The sequence below is a fragment of the Ursus maritimus genome, unplaced genomic scaffold, assembly GCF_017311325.1.
Source record: "Ursus maritimus isolate PB19 unplaced genomic scaffold, ASM1731132v1 scaffold_25, whole genome shotgun sequence".
In the NCBI taxonomy this organism is placed as follows: domain Eukaryota; kingdom Metazoa; phylum Chordata; class Mammalia; order Carnivora; family Ursidae; genus Ursus; species Ursus maritimus.
In genome coordinates this window covers 31,957,972-31,974,926 of record NW_024425008.1, presented here as the reverse complement: position 1 = coordinate 31,974,926, position 16,955 = coordinate 31,957,972, and the positions used below count along the sequence as shown (strand labels likewise).

At 37.4% G+C, this 16,955-nt stretch overlaps 1 protein-coding gene across 13 annotated transcripts in view; it reads left to right on the top strand.

The window, feature by feature from the left end:
• Window positions 1-337: 337 nt before the first annotated feature.
• The window catches only part of PALS1 (protein associated with LIN7 1, MAGUK family member), a 74,571-nt gene continuing 57,953 nt past the window's right edge, over window positions 338-16,955 (top strand). For 3 of the 13 annotated variants that reach the window (XM_040641762.1, XM_040641756.1, XM_040641758.1), the window contains exon 1: window positions 363-482. Coding sequence is in view for 1 of the 13 variants with exons in the window: in XM_040641753.1 (XP_040497687.1) it covers window positions 14,148-14,190 (43 nt within the window). In the remaining 12 variants the exon portion in view is untranslated. Of the gene's footprint in view, window positions 483-573; window positions 605-14,144; window positions 14,191-16,955 lie in introns of those variants that run through there. The other 10 variants (XM_040641753.1, XM_040641755.1, XM_040641759.1 and 7 more) reach the window with 10 other exon arrangements.

Below are 16,955 nucleotides of genomic sequence, written 5' to 3'. Positions count from 1 at the left end.
GAGTCGCCTCAAGGGGAATCAGATTTTCTTCAGGAGCTGACGGGCCTCCAGGGTGAGGAATGTCAAGGGCTCTCCCGACAACAGCCCGCGTTAGACTGCGTCTCACGGAAACCTCACGTCGCCACACAGCCCTTGTGCTGGCGAGCACGAGCCAGTCCCTGGCTCACTTAGAGGTGCGCGAGTGCGCGCGACCCGCCGCTCGGGGCTGCGAGGGGACCAATGAGTGGGCCCTCTCTCCACGCCGGCGCGGGATTGGGCGAAGCGCGCCAGCCTCTTGGCCTAGCAGCGGGCGGGGCGCGCCGAGAAGGAACTGGGATAGGCGCGCCCGCTGCGCCAGCGTCCCGGGGGCGCGTGCGCGGTCTCGCGGCGGCCGCGGGGGCCGGTCTCGCGCGGTCTCGAGGTGGAGTGAGTTGCTGGCGGCGGCGGCGGTGGCGACGGCGGCGACTGGCGGTGGGGCGGAGGCGGGGTCTAAGGATTGTGAGGTGGGGAATCGGGAGTTTCTGGATTCTTTATCCGGTATTTTAAGTGCCGCAGGGGAGCTGTCGTTTGTGCGGTGTGTGGGAGTAGCCGGGGCGGGAGGATTCGCGGCCGCGGTGGCGCAGAGGTAAGAGGCAGACCAGCGGCGGCTGTGTGTGGAGATCTTAATCAACAGGTCCCGGGGAGCGCGTCGGGGGGAGGGGTGGCGGGGCTCGTCCCCTCCCCCACACGCTGCTCTCTCGGCCCCGGGCCGAACCCGGGGCTGCTGGTCTGGCTGCCCCAAGCGGCGGGAGCCGTGTCTGGCCGCGGAGGGCGTGAGCCCAACCTTTGTCCCTCGGGGGACGCTGCCTGGCCCTGCCCGCTCCCTCTGCTTTGGCAAGGGACCACCTCGGCGGGGGCTGCAGCCCGCCCGGCCCGAGTTGCAGGGGACACGGCAGGGAGTCCCCTGCCCTCTGCGTCCCCCGCGCCCGGGTTCGCCGCTCCCGGGACTCCCTCTAAGGCCGGGCGGGGGAAATCGGTGGGGCGAACACTTTCCCTTAGAAGACGGAATGTAGTCAGCGTTCCTCTGCCTGACTCAGCTCCTGGTATTCGGTGCTTATTGCGTTCTTTAAACAAGTAAACAGTTCCTACTTCCTTGTGTCCGCTTTTAAAGAAAAGTCTAATCTCGTTAATGGTTTCTGATAATTTACTTGAAGTTTGCAAGGTGAACTTTGAAGCCTGTAAATTATTGTAACCCTCATTTAATGAAAGAGGCTTTAAACAATCTTTGGCGCAAATTATGTAACTTCCTAATAATAATAACTCACCTTCTGTTTAGTTGATTGGCTAATAGTAATGTGTACGGAAATTAGGTTTCGTTCAGAAGGTTTTTCTTGGCAGTTGGCGCTAAAATTAAAATCTGATAGCTGAGAGGTTTTTAGAAGTACCGTACAGTGTGTTTTGTTTCCGTATTCCTTTAGAATTATGAGAATTTAGATTTGGAAATCTTGTAGAACAGGACTTTCGAAATTTTGGTTTTCCTGACAAGGTAAAAGGTGTTAATATTTCTGATGTTTAAAAAATAATTTCATGCTTTAATGGTAATATCCTAATTATGCCTTTGGATTATACCAGAAGTTAATAACCTATTAAATTCTGCAATAGGAACAAATGACATGTGGTTATTGGTGTCTTTGAAGTTTAAGTATTGGTGGTAATGAAATTGTTAAGTAAGCTTTTTTGGATTATGAACTACTGGTTTTTTACTAGTTCCCTGTGGACATGGCATATGAAGTTTTAAAAGGCTCTTTAAACTATTGTAGTAGGCTGAAGCTGTTAAATTGTAATGTAAGATCTTTATAGATGAAACGGGCAAAAATATGTAAAGCAATTCATTATTTTATCTTTGCTAAAAAGGACCAAGTAAAATTTACTGTGTATTTAAATGACTTTTGGCTAGACAGACCTGAACTTGACAACTAAAGATGGACTCAATAATAATAACTTGCTTTAGAATATTAAAATGGGAGAGTTTTACTTGAGGGTGACCTGAGTCAGTATGGTGGGTTTAGCTCTTTATATGCTCTTTCTGACTTATGATCTTGATTAAAAAGTTCATCACAAACATAAGAAATTTGGTCCATTTTATGTATCAATATACATAACGATATACAATATACAATAACAATCTTAGTATTGTATAGCAAATATATATACTAAGATGTTCTATTTCTCTGATAGTTTCTGATTTCAGGGTGTCTGGGAAAAATAATTTCTCAACATAGGTTCTTTAGAATATAATTTTTGACTATATATTTATTGAATCATAGAATTCTTGAGTTGGAAACAATCTTAGTATTGTATAGCTTAACCTCTTCATTGTCCAGGAGAAAGAAGTGAGGTTTGTAAAGTTCAGTAGTCCACAGTTTGCTTGTTAGTGGCAGGGTTGGAACTAAATGCTAAAATACTTGTGTCCAGACTCCCAAGTACAGCCCTCTTTTCACTATATAATAAGATAAACCAATAAATTATTCTTCTCAAAATCCTTTATGTATCTAGCAGGGTTGATCCTTTCCCTTGTGCATTTCTCCCTTTTATTTTAATAACCACCAACCACCATTAATTCATTCCCCTACAAAAGAGTTGTTTTCAGTTTTTCAGTATTTCAAACGGAGTTTAGTGAATATCTTTGTGCATGTCTCCTCCGGCACATGTGTGAGTGTTTCCTTGAATGTATACGTATCCTGATTGGAATTACTAGGCCATAGGTTGATGTGCATTTTCAGCTTTACTAGGAGCCAAATTATCCTCTAAAGCTTAACAATTTACATTCCTGCTAACAGGATATAAATCATCCTTGCCCACACTTGGAGTTGTCAGATTGGCATAGTCAGATTTTTAAATTTCTGCCAGTCTGATAAATGATGTTTCATTTTCCTTCTTTTAAAAAAGATTTTAACTTTATTTTTAATTTACATGAAATGAAATTTTTTTTTGTTTTTGTACAATTTTTGTTGTACAATTGTTTTGACAAATGCATAGAGTTGTGTAACTACCAAAACCAGGTATAGGTCCAGCACCTATAAAATTCCCTTAAGCTGCTCTTCTGTAATCAATCCTTCCCTCACCTGCAATCCTTGGCAATTAATGATCTACTGTCTTTCCCTATAGTCTGTCTTTTCTAGACTATCATATAAATGGAATCATTCAGTATTTAGTCTTTCGAGTCTGGTTTCTTTCATTTAGCATAATACAATTGAGTATTCATCCATGTATGAGTGTATCAGCAATTCCTTCTGTTTTACTGCTGAATGTAGTATTCCATTTTAGGGATGTACCACAGTTTGTTCACCAGTTGAAGGATATTTGAGTTTTTAAATTAAAAAAAAAAAAATTTCAACTCTGAAAAAGCTGCTATAAATCTCTAGGAACAGGTTTTTGTGGGAACATAGGTCTTCATTTGTGGGTTATATGGTAAGTGTATGTTTAACTTTACTTAAAAAACGGTCTGTGGTAGGTAGAGGAAGGGCCCATAAAGATATCCTAATCCCTGGAACCTGTGAATAAATTAGGTTACAGCAAAGGCAAATTAAAGTTGCAGTGGAATTAAGGTTGCTAATCAATTGACTTTAAAATAGGGAGAATATGCTGGTTTACCCAGGTGGGTCCAGTATATCACAAATTCCTTAAAAGGGAAAGAGAGAAGTAGTAGAGTAAGAAAAAAAGAGATAACAACAGAAACCGCTCCAGAGAGATGAAGAGTTCTTGGTGTTGAGGATGGGAAGAAGAGCCATAAGCTAAGGCACGTGGTGGTCTCTAGAAGCTGGGAAAGGCTAGGAAATGGATTAACGTTTGGAGCCTCCAAAAGAGAAGGCAGCTCTGCCAACATCTTGATTTTAGCTCAGGGAGACCTAGGTCAGATTTTTAATGTACAGAACAGTAAAATAATAAATTTGTGTTGTTTTTAAACAACTAAGTTTGTGGTAATTTTTTAAAACAGCAAACTGTTTTCCAAAGAGGCTGAACTGCTTTGTATTCCTACCAGCAATGTATGAAGAATGTTCCAGTTACTTTACATCCTCATTTACTTTGTATGGTCAGGTTTTCTTAGTTTTACCTTCTGATAGGTTTGTAGCATTTTCTCGCTGTGGGTTTTATTTGCATTTTCTCATGACTAATGATGTTGAATATCTTTTCATATACTTATCAGCCATCTGTGTATCTTCTTTGGTGAAGGGAAATCTTTTGTCCATTTTAAAATTGGATTTTCTAAATGTCAAGTTTTGAGAGTTTTTCATAGTCCTTTGTCCAACAGGTGATTTACAAAGATTTTCTCCAATCTGTTGCTTGCCTTTTCCATCCTCTTAACAGTGGTTTTTGAAGGACAGAGGTTTTATATTTTGATGAAGTCCAAAGTATCAGTATTTTTTTATGGATCTTTTGACATGGTGTATAAGTACTTTTTGTCTAATCCAAGTCACAAATGTTTCTCTTATGTTTCCTTTTACAAGTATTATAGTTTTATATTTTACATTTAGATCTGTGTTCCATTTTGAGTTAATTTTTATATAAAGAGAATTTTGGGTTGAGTTTCATTTATTTGTCCAATTGTTCCATGACCATTTTTTGAAAAGACTGTCCTTTCTCCATGGAATTGTCTCCTGGTCAAAAACCATTTGACTACATTTTTGTGGGTCTATTTCTAGACTCTTGTGTTTCATTGATATACTTATCCTTTGCCAGTATCAGTGTCTTGATTACTGTAGTTTTAAAATAAGTCTTGAAATCAGGTAATGTGAGTTCCCCAACTTTATTCTTTTCAGAAAGTTGTTTGAGGTATTTGCTTTTCCATATAAATTTTAGAATTAGCTTTTTGATATCCACAAAAAAGTCTGCTAGGTTTTGATTAGGACTTGAGGATAATTGACATTTTAACAAAATTGAGTTTTCCAATCTATGAATGTAGTATTTTTCTCCATTTATTTAGGTCTTTGCTCCTTTCATGAATGTTTTGTAGTTTTCAGCATATAGATCCTGCAAATATTTTATTAAATCTATACCTATTTCAGTTTTTTGGTTCTATTATAAATGGTCTTTAAAAAAAATGGGTTTTGGGGCACCTGGGTGGCTCCGTTGGTTAAGCGTCTGCCTATGGCTCAGGTCATGATCCCAGGGTCCCTGCTTCTCCCTCTCCTTCTGCCTGCTGCTCCCTTTGCTTGTGTGCGTGCTGTCAAATAAATAAGTAAAATCTTTAAAAAAAAAACCAAGCATGGGTTTCCAATTGATCATTGCTAGTATATAGAATTACAATTGATTTCTTTTGTATTGACTTTGTATCCTCAGTTTTTACCAAACTCATTTATTAGTTCTAGGGGTTTTGGGGGGGGGGTGGATTTCTTAGGATTTTCTAAGTAGACAGTCCTGTCATCTGTGAATAAAGAACTGTTTCTAATCTGTATGCCTTTTCTTTTTCTTGATTTATTGCACTTACTGCACATCTCACATTCTAGTGAGATGTTTGAATAGGAGTAATGAAAGGGAACATCTTTGCCTTGTTTGCAATCTTAAAGGGAAAACATTCAGTCTTTCACCTTTGAATACGATATTAGCTGGGGCACCTGTGTGGCTCAGTCAGTTAAGCATCCAACTTTTGATTTCAGCTTGGGTCCATGATCTCTGGGTCCTGAAATTGCGACCCGCATTGGGGGTCCCCACTGAGTGGGAAAGCTACTTGAGACTCTCTCTTCCTCCACCCCCCCACTCACTTGCTCGCTTTCTCTAAATCTTTTCTAAAAATTGCAAATATGATGTTAGCTGTAGGTAATTTTGTGGATTCTCTAAGTCAAGGAAGTTTCCTCTAAGGTGTTGCCTAGTATTTTTATCATGAGTAGATGTTGAATTTTGTCAAATGCATTTTCTACATCTATTGAGGTAATCATGTGGGTTTCTTATGTTTAATTTGGTAGTATGGTAACTTACACTGTTTAATTTTCCAATGTTGAGCTAGCCTTGCGTGTTTCTAGGAAAGCTCTGTAGTTGTTTCAAACAAAAATAATTTGGTTTATTCTTTGATTTATATACATTAACGTTTATTCTTAAAAATAAAGGAATATAAGATTTTGTGAACTAAAATGTTTATAAAGTCAGAGGAGTCAAGATGTTCCTTAACAGTTATGTAAATTTTATATGTTGGTACAACTTAAGTTTTCTTGATCTATACTGGAGTTTGTAGGCTGTAGTTTACCACTGCAGGATTCCTGTATAAAATTAATAAATGAAGAAAGAAAATGTTATTTGTATCATTATAATCCAACATTCTTAATGCTGAGTTAATTTAGGAAAGTTGTTTATTTAAAGTTTTTATTTATTTGACAGAGATAGCAAGAGAGAGAAAGCGAGCAAGCGCGCCCGCCCACAAGCAGGGGGAGTGGCAGGCGGAGGGAGTGGGAGAAGCAGGCTCCCCGCTGCGCAAGGAGCCTGAAGCAGCGGTGCAGGGGCTCTATCCCAGGACCCTGGGCTCATGACTGGAGCCAAAGGCAGACTTTTAATCGACTGAGCCAACCAGGCATCCAGGGAAGTTGTTCATTTAAACAATACATTTGTATTTGAATACCAAAGTATATTTTGAATTAAGATAAAATTATTTAATTGGTTTTTTACTTGGAATAGAAGAAATGGGAATTTTGAAAAAAGCACAACAACAAAAACCCAAGCTTCTTTCTCACGTCAGAAAATCAACTGTAGACCTTTGAGAAATTACATATATGTTTGTCTTAAAGTAGAATGAATTTAGTGAATGTATTAAGTCAAAAAGTGTGAAGTGAAATATAAATTACTTGTTAGAAAAAGTCAGGCTTTTTTGCTATATTGAAGATGTTCATGAAAAATTTGGGTGCATGTTAAAAAAGATTCATGCTTCATTAGATATATTTTAACATTTAAAATTTTAACATTAACAAACATTTTTAATATATTTAACATTTTAATATAATATATTAACATATTTTGAATTGTGAAGTTTTCCTCCATCAATTCAAACTGTAGATGACAGTTCAATTATGAAAATAAGGTTTCAATAATCTCATAATTAAGCTGTTTAATTTTATCATTTTTATAAGTTTGGGCTTATATGATTTAATCATAAAATTCAAGCCGTTTGGCCTTTTGTCTCATATAATTTTAAAGTTCTTTTATTAGGTTAATAGTTTCCCCAAAACCCTAAACATTGAAGTTTTGAGGCCTCTGAGGTTCTTGGCATTTTTGATCCTTTTAGGCAGGGGTTAACAACTTTCTGTAAAGGGCCAGATAGTAAATATTTATGCGTTGGGGGCCATATCATTTCTGTTGCAAGTACTCAGCTCTGCTGTGACAGTGCAAAGGCAACCAAAAAAGTGAATGAATAGTTAAATAAAGCTTTATAAAAATAGCGTGTGCCTAATTTGACCTGCGGGCTTAGTTTGCCAACTTTTGTTTTATGCAAAAAGTCAGCAGGAGAAACTAAAATAATTGTAGTAATGTAGTGAAAAGAGCGTTAGGGTCAGCTGAATTGGGAAGTTAGTCATGCTGTAATTCCCAGCCAAGCTCTCAGTTTCCTCATCCATAACATGTAGCCACCTCAGAAGATGGTTGAAAAGATTAAAATAATGTATGGAAGGCACAGAGCGAAATTCTCTGGCACATAGTAGATACTTCTCATCCGCTCTTATTACTGCGCAATGCTTTGTGACAAATCGACAGATATGAAATAATTAAGGAGATTCAGGTTTTTTACAGTTTGTAGTATACCTAAATAGTTATTCCAAATATTAGAAATTATTAGAATAAGAATTAGAAATAATTGTGTTTGTATTTATAGCTAAACTGTCTTGAATTATGTTTTTTTTTTAATTTAAGTTATAACTGCTTGGCTTCCCAATAGTATCAGAAACTTCACATCAAAAATTTGAGAATTTGTGTTGAAATATAATTTCATATCTTGAGGATTTTACATTGTCACAGAAAATGCTTGATAATGTCACTTAAAATGCATAACTTTGGGGCCGCCTGGGTGGCCCAGTGGGTTAGCATCCAACTCTTTTTTTTTTTTTTTAAGATTTTTATTTATTTATTCAACAGAGATAGAGACAGCCAGCGAGAGAGGGAACACAAGCAGGGGGAGTGGGAGAGGAAGAAGCAGGCTCATAGTGGAGGAGCCTGACGTGGGGCTCGATCCCATAACGCCGAGATCACGCCCTGAGCCGAAGGCAGACGCTTAACCGCTGTGCCACCCAGGCGCCCCAGCGTCCAACTCTTGATACCGGCTCAGGTCTCGATCTCAGGGTGGTGGGATCCGTGCTCAAGCAGCAAGTCTGCTTGTCCCTATCCGTCCCCTCTGCTCCTCCCCCCCTCACGTGCGCACTCTCTCCAGTGCTCGCTCGCTCTCTCAAGTAAAAATCTTTTTAAAAAATGCATTACTTTGATTTGACCTAAGAAGTAGGCTTTCTATATTTTGCTTGTGTGTTTCAAAAGTTCATTTAAGACTGCATTCATTTGAGGTACTGGGTGGCTCAGTCTGTTAGGCATCTGCCTTCGGCTCAGGTCATGATCCTAGGGTCCTGGGACCCAGCCCCGCATCAGGCTCCCTGTTCTCAGGAGCATGCTTCTTCCTCTCCTCCCAGCTCATGCTCTCTCTCACTATCTCTCTCTCTCTCTCTCAAATTGTCAAATAAATAAAATCTTAAAAAAAAAAAAAAAACCACTGCATTCATTTAAAATCATTGCCTCCTATGAGTACACTCTGCTGGAAATTGTATAAATTCCACTTCATTACTACTGGAATTGCACATTTAACTACTGTTAATGTTTTGCAAATCTGATGGTTCTTTGGACGCTTCCCCTGAAACACACAACGTTGTGTATATAGTGTCAGGGGATCTATGGAAATTAAGTTGTGAACCCCACATTTAAACCTCTAACCCAGGTGATTGATCTAAGGACTATACAAGTGACCTGCAGGTGTTTTTCAAAATAATGATTCACTTTAAAAGTAATCAATAGATACTTAAGAGTTAATGAAAGGAAATTTGGTAATTCTTTGTGGGCATCTTGAAGGGACAGTGTTCCTTATATACCTTACCCATTTATACGTTATAGCTTTTCCTTTTACACTTAGACTTCATGGTAAGAGTAGTAATTCATTTGGCTAAATCACAGTATTTTTTGCTTTCCCCTAACCCTTGCTAGAACAGTATTCCATGCCCTGTCTCTTAATGTATTATGGAGTATGTATATCCTTTGTATATATTTTAAATATTAACTGCTACACTGTAAGGTTTTTATCAGTATTCTCCATTTTACAAATGAGGAAACAGGCTCAGAGAGATTCACTGTTTTATCCAAAGTCTTACTGCAAGTGATAGTAAGGATTTGAATTCAGTTTGACTCCAAAGCCCTTGGATTTTTCTACTTTGCCTGTATTTTAGCCTGTCTTAAGGCTTCTTTTAACAGTGTCTTTTTGGTAAAATGAAAATCTTTTTGAGAAAAGCCATTTTTTGTTTTTGATTTAGTGTTTAAGATGTACTTGAATTAAAAAAAAAAAAAAAGATGTACTTGAATTAAAGTGAAGAATCTTGAACCCGTGAATTGCAACTCCTTAAGGGTAGGAGCTGTTTTCTTTATCTTAGTATCTCACTGCTTAATATGGCACAGAGTAGATGCTTGTTCCCAGTTTGCACTTTTATCATTTACTTGTTTAAACTTTAGCTTTGCTTGTGAGCTTAATACCAGAGACTGTTCTAACCTCGTCACCCCCTATAATGTGATGGAATTTGAGACTCAGAATAATTCCGTTTCTCCTACGTAGGCCATAAATGTGTTTAATGGGGGTGTCTAACTTTCACATGTTCTTGATTAACTTTCTCTATAAAGATATAGATACAAACATAAATTTGCTAATGGCTTTTTCTTGCTTTTCCTAGGGTCTTTACTGACAGGCATTACGTTCTCAGGCTGTCGAGTCAAACTTAGGCTGTAATACCTTCTTGTCTTGGGTGTGACTCTGGGCACTGTAACTTATCAAAGTCTTGACTCCTTATTTGCAGAATGGGGATTGTATTAGTGCCTGATTCAGAAGAATGTAGAGGAGGAAAAAACGTTATCTATCCACCTAGGTTCACTGAGACAAAAGACAGATTAACAGAAAAAATGACCTATTGCTAACTGTGCATATGGAGACCTTCATAGAAAAGAATTGACCCCAAAGAAGCAGTGAGACTGAGCAATAAATTGTGGAGGAGTAACAAGAAAAAGGAAAAGACATTTAGGCCTTTAGGGGATGTAAATTTTGGGAAGGTAAATATGTGGGGAAACTAATGGAAGATAAAATTTATTTTATTAAGGTTTGTTATACAGATTTAAGTTGGTGCCTTCTCCATTGATGAGAGTAACCTCCCAGGATTAAGAGTCCTCTTCCTTCCTTTACAAAAGGAAACTTATGCCCTGCTTTTTAGCTGGATAAGGGGAGAGCCCAGAGTTTTCCCCGCTCTGTGTCTGCTGTTTCTTAATTGCCTTTAGCTCAAAAAAATCCTTATGTCAAAGTGCCACATTTTGGGGTGGCATATTGTCATCCCCTTCTGAGCCTTATTTTGAGGATTAACTGAGATGCCATATCAGGAGTGGTTAGCATAGGGGCGCCTGGGTGACTTAGTTAAGCATCTGACTCTTGATCTTGGCTCAGGTCTTGATCTCAGGGTCTTGAGTTGAAGCCCCGAGTTGGGCTCCATGCTGGGTGTGGAGCCTACTTTATTTATTTATTTTTTAAAGATTTTATTTATTTATTCGACAGAGATAGAGACAGCCAGCGAGAGAGGGAACACAAGCAGGGGGAGTGGGAGAGGAAGAAGCAGGCTCATAGCGGAGGAGCCTGATGTGGGGCTGGATCCCATAACGCCGGGATCACGCCCTGAGCCGAAGGCAGACGCTTAACCGCTGTGCCACCCAGGCGCCCCGGAGCCTACTTTTAAAAAAAAAAAAAGGTTAAGCATAGTGCCTTGGTGTGTATTAAGTATTTCATAATTGTTAGATAAGAGGTGGGTAGAATACAAGCCTAGTTTGTGACATTCACATGGAATAGCAGTGAACTGCATTTTAATAAATTATATTTTAATATATTTTGAGTAGATTGTGTGATTATCAATAACCTGGTTAAGCAATTTTATAGGAATTATGTGAATCAGGTGTCATAGACTGAGTCAATGATGAAGAATTGTAATTGTTGAAATAAAGTTCTTTTCATCTCTGAAATAACAGTGAAAGTCAGTGGGGGAAATAATGTTGCCTTATTTTAAAACAGCTTACATATGTAGTGAGATCAAGTTTTCCTTTTTTTTTTTTTTTTTTTTTTTTTTTTTTTTGAATTTATCTTTTTGGCCTAGAGATCGGAAAGGATTTCTTAAAACATTGATGACAAAATAATTAACAATTTGATGCTATAAAAATTAAGGATTTCTTTTCCAAAAAGGACAGCACAGACAAAGTTAAAGGCAAGTTGCCAGAATGGAAGAAAATATTTGCAATGCCTAAAACTAAAAAGAGGTTAATAAAAAACATGAGTAAAACTCATGAAAATCAATGGTATATAAAGATAGCAATATAAAATGGGCAGTATCAGTGAATAGCAACGTTGAAGAGGAAACACAGCCCAATGTGGGGATTCGATCTAGGACCCTGGGATCATGACCTGAGCTGAAGGCAGACGGTTCACCAACTGAGCCACCCAGGTGTCCCAAGTTTTACTTGGTTTTATCACTTTCTCTTACTGACTCAGTCATTCTAGAATGCTTTTCACTAGGTCATTTTTACTACACATTTTTAGATAGGCATTCACAGAATTGAGTTTCATTATCATAATTTAAAGTCTTATATTTAAATAAAACATTTGTCTAATTTTACAAGTATCAATGTGCTTAATATCTTGTTTACTTTTTTTCCCTGTTGTGTGATGGACGCCTTTCATATCTGTCTCTTACGTTCTTTCCCATTTCGACAAGTTTTCATAGGATGCTCTTACTCCGCACGTAATTCTTGTAGCATTTTCTGCAGTTGTAGTACAGCAGTTATCAAAGAACATTGCAATATATACGGGTTTTATTTATTTGCTTATCTGATTTCCATACTAGATTTTTAAGTTTCTTAAGGATAAAGACTGTGCCTTAGCAATATCTTCTTGTCAACTATCCAAGATTTTGTAACCAACTGGCTACTTACATTATTGAATGAAAGTATAGTAACCATTTTTAGCTCCAGGATTTGCAGTACAGTAATCTTTAAAATTGACCTTTTGTTCTTATTTCTCTTGTTGCATAATATTCCCCTTATGTTTTCTTGCCTTCTCATACTATCTGGTCAAAGTCAGAACGTTATTCATGCGGTACAGAAGTACTAAAAGTTCAGTGGATTCTAAACTTGGTGACGTTTGTATCATCAGTCTCCTTAGATTCTTCTTGCCTTCTCTTATGATAAAACCCTACTTCTGGTCCTGAAAATACTCTCTGTTGTTCCTTCTTTAGTCTTATTTGTAGATTGCAATAAGTATGAATATTGTCAATTTTGCTTAGTAGTCTTGTTCTGATAACTCAGAAATGGTTATTAGGTAGTTTTTTAATGACAAGGCAAACTGTTCTCTCATTTTTTTATGGCTAGTTGTTGAATTGCATACCAATAAGCCATCTAGGTAGAGGTAATCATCTACTAATTTGCTGACCTTTAAAGCATATTTTTTTTCCTAGTAAGCTGTAAATCACTTGAGGTCAAAAGTTGGAATCTCTTAACAGTGTGTTTTTACAGACCTGAAACTCGTGGTATATGTTTCAGGGAAAGTAATTGACTAAAGGATTGACACCCAAGATTAAAGGGGATGGAGAAAATCTATGTGGAGTAGGCATAGAAATAGGTTATCAAGAAAGCAAAGCAATAGTCATGTGAGTCTGGTTAATTGGGATTTTTTGAGAATTTGTGATTGTGCATTATTAACATGATGAAAGAATCAATGCGATCAAAATTATGAACCTTTTATATTTTAAAGTGTAGGTGGTCCCTTTTGAAATTGTTCTTGTAATTATTGCTCTTATTCTTATGGTAAACTGGTTTCCTCTCCTTTTTAAATTAAAGATTATTGCATTCATTGTGTGGTAGAGGAAGTCCTGAGTACAAGAGTCATGCTCCTAATGATTGCTTAAGTGCTTTAAGAATTCTTTTTTCTTTTTAAGGAATTCTTATTGTTGTATTTATGAAATTGTTCAGGGCTGTAGGGATCATATTTTGATTACTTCTTTTTGTGAAAAGATTCCAGAACTCCTGAAAGGCCTTTCTTTGTTGCTGCTGCTAATTTGTATAGACTTTAAAAAGGTAGTTGTAATTTAAAGTTTCAGTGGATTTTTTTCCTTTCAAAAAGGTAATATCTTTGTTTTTCCTCTAAATTATAAAAGGAACACATTTATTTTGGTCGACATTTTATAAGATACTCAAATAGTACATAAGTGCAAGTAAAAAAGTAAAATCTGAGAGGTCTGTTATCTTTGCTTTTTCAGAGATATTAAATGAAAACAGTATTGTGCATATTCTTCTAGATTTCTTGTTAATAACTTTATAAACATTCTTTATATGCATTTGTAAAAGTGATATGACATATAAACACCATTATGAAGCTGTCTTTGTTCACTTGCTTTTGTTCGTGTTGGCTCATACAGAGCTTCAACCCTAGCAGCCACATTAAAACATTGTAAAAGAAACAGTTGAAATTTGTTTAATGGAATATTTTATTTAACATAATATATAAAATATTACCATCTCCACATACATTAAAAATAATTAATGAGATGTGTTACATCCATTTTTTTTTTTGTCCATATGGAGTCTTTGAAATCCAGTGTGTATTTTACACTGATGGCACATCTCAATTAGAATGATAAATTTTCGTTGGAAATACTTGATCTGCGTTTAGATTTTATTAAATTTACAGTTGAAGACATAGATTAACATACTGATTGTTCCAAAGATACTTTATGGGATAGATTTCTAGAAAAAGAACTGATAGATCAAAGGTTTATTTTAAATTTTTGGTAGACTTTGCAGAATTGTTCTTTATAGCATTGTACTGGTTTGTAGAGTAAACAGTACATAATGTCTGTTTTCCTTTGTTGTTTCCAACACAGGACATGATTGGTCACTCACACAGACACACAGAAACCTTATACCAAGGTAAATATTTTTACACATTTATGCTACTTGTTTTTCTTCATACTCCAATTGGAAGAAAAGGGTCACTCTCACTATAAATATTTCCTTGGGGAGAACAACAAAAAGCCAGACCCAGGAGTAATGAGAAGCTGAGAAGTATTAAGGTTGGGGGCAAGGATGCAAAAGAATAACTCAAAGAAGATGTAATCTGTTCTGGTACCAAGTAAATCAAGGTCTTAAGAAATTTACCCCCTTGTACCTTTCTTAGGAAGCTTTTGGAGGTCTCTCAAGGAGTAGGGAGTAGATGAAGAGGAAAGAGGTAAGGAGAATTTCTTAGGATAAAGATGAGTGAATGAAGATGTAGAGAATAAATTCAGACTGGAGCATGTTTTTGTCAGATCCCATGCAGAAAACAGATGGCGAAATCAACCTGAGCAATGGAAGAGAGTTTAATGAAGGGATCGTTTACAAAGATGTGGGTGGGTCGTTGAGATAAGGAAACTAAGAAGCATCTCACGGTTAGCAACAGCGGGATGCCTACTAAGCCGAGGCCTGAATAGGCAAAGGAAGAGAGTAGTTAACTGGAATTTACCAGAGCTATTACCTTAGAAGAGGAGCCACCTAGTGGGAACTGTGGCTTTAGAGGAGAGGAGCCACCTAGTGGGAACTGTGGCTTTAGAGGAACATAACCTCTGCCAAATCACAGGAGGAAGCTGGGGGTAAAAAGAACCCAGCCCTCTCACCTCCCTCCCAATGGGTACTTCTCCCTAGCCAAGCCGACCAGAAGCTAGAAGATAAGAAAACAGGAGTAATGCAGTGTGTGGAGGGAAGCATTCTTAGACGTGGAGCAAATGGAAAAGGATGAGTGAATCTGGGCACAAAGAAAATATCCAGCTTAGAGCTAGAGAATGGAGGACTCCAGAAAGGATATAACTTAAAAAAAAAAAAAAGACAGGAAGAAATTGATAGGTTACCTGATTTATTTGAATATGTACATTAAAGAGTATATTGATTCTTCTACCAGAATGTATGGGAGTATATTAGTGATTCAACTAAAAAGGGAAATATAACTTATGGGGAAAAGGAAATGTATAAATAAATGCTACAGGAGGGGCACAGATTAAGTACCCTAGAAGTGTAGGTTGTGGATGGGAGCAGGCAGGAGTAAGGAAGATTTCATAAGACTCTTAATGGTAGAGGGAAATTTTAACAGATAAAGAATTGAACAGGAAGGATTTTTTTTCTGGGTATAAGAAACAAATACGTCAGAGCTGTGGAGGTGGGAAATTGCAGGGCTTGTACTGGAAATAGCAAGTAGTTTGATTCGGAAGATGAGGGAGAAACAGGGGAAAGTATTCTAGGACTAATTCAAGGGGAGCCATTTGAATGACAGGCTAAGGAACTTGAAATGGATTTTCTAGAAGTTGTTAATGTACGCTGGAGTCAAACAGAATTCAGTTTGAGGCCCAGCTGTGCCATTTAGCTTTTGACATTGGACAAGTTAGTGTGTTTACTAAGTTAGAAAATTGAGCAAGGAGATGGTTGTGAGGGTTAAATGAGATAATGCACACTAGGTACTTAGTACAGTGGTTGAATGGTACATAGTAGACCTGTGATAAACAGTAGCTTAAGAAAACGGAAAGGCAACAAAAACTTTTGAAAAGGGATACCCATAATAATAGGTGTGCTTCAGGAAAATTCATTCAGCAGTACAGCTGACCCTTGGACAGCACAGGTTAGAACTGCCTGGGTCCACTTGTTTGCAGTTTTTTTTTTTTTCCTGATAAATACAGTATAATCCTATAAATGTGTTTTCTTTTCCTTATGATTTTCTTAGTAACATTTTCTTTTCTCTAGCTTACTTTATTGTAAGGATAGAGTATATGGTACATGTAGCATACAAAATATGTGCTAATCAACTGTTTATATTATCAGTAAGGCTTCCTGTCATCGGTAGGCTGTTAATAGTTAGTAACTCTTAACCCCCATGTTATTCAAGGGTCATTTATGCAAAGTAAATGGCAACTGGATCCAGACCAAGATTGGGGTGACTTTAAGTTCATAGAAAAACCCATGAGAGAGATAATATGAATATGATTTAAGGTAGTGGTATGAGAAGCTTGGGATATATGTGAGATATTATGGAGGGAGAATTTATGTGAGTTGGTGTAATTAATTATTAACATATTTAGGGATATTACAGTTACGATTTGCAATACTTAAATTTGACCCTGAGGGATAGCTAATTTATCTCACATGATTAGTCTGTTTAGTCTGTTTTATTTTTATGATATTCATTTTTCAAGATGTAAGTTAATATTTTATTATTAAAAACGGTTTGTCAAGGTAGGACATGTGGCTCAGTTTGGCATCACATACTGAAATTGGAGCAATACAGAGTAGAGAATAGTATTTTTAAAATGTCACTAGGAAACTGAAATGTTTGTAGCTTACTGTCAGTTTTCAGATGAGAAATTTGTATGCATTTCTACCATTTCTCCACTTGACTACTTCTCCTTTGCTGAATATTTAGAAGCTTTGAGCAATAGATGTCATGCTACCAGAGTCTAGTGTTACAGTAAACTTATAGTCTATTAATATATAAGTGAAATTAATTACTGTGTCATTTTATGAAGCAGTCAGTTGAAGAGAAAAGATGAATTCTCTCTAATCATATTTTAAAAATAAAAGAATGATGTAATTATATGATTTTTGGAAGAAGCATGTAGTCAGGGTGGTTTCATCTTACAGAGAAGTAACGGACATTGCACCCTGGATTCACATAA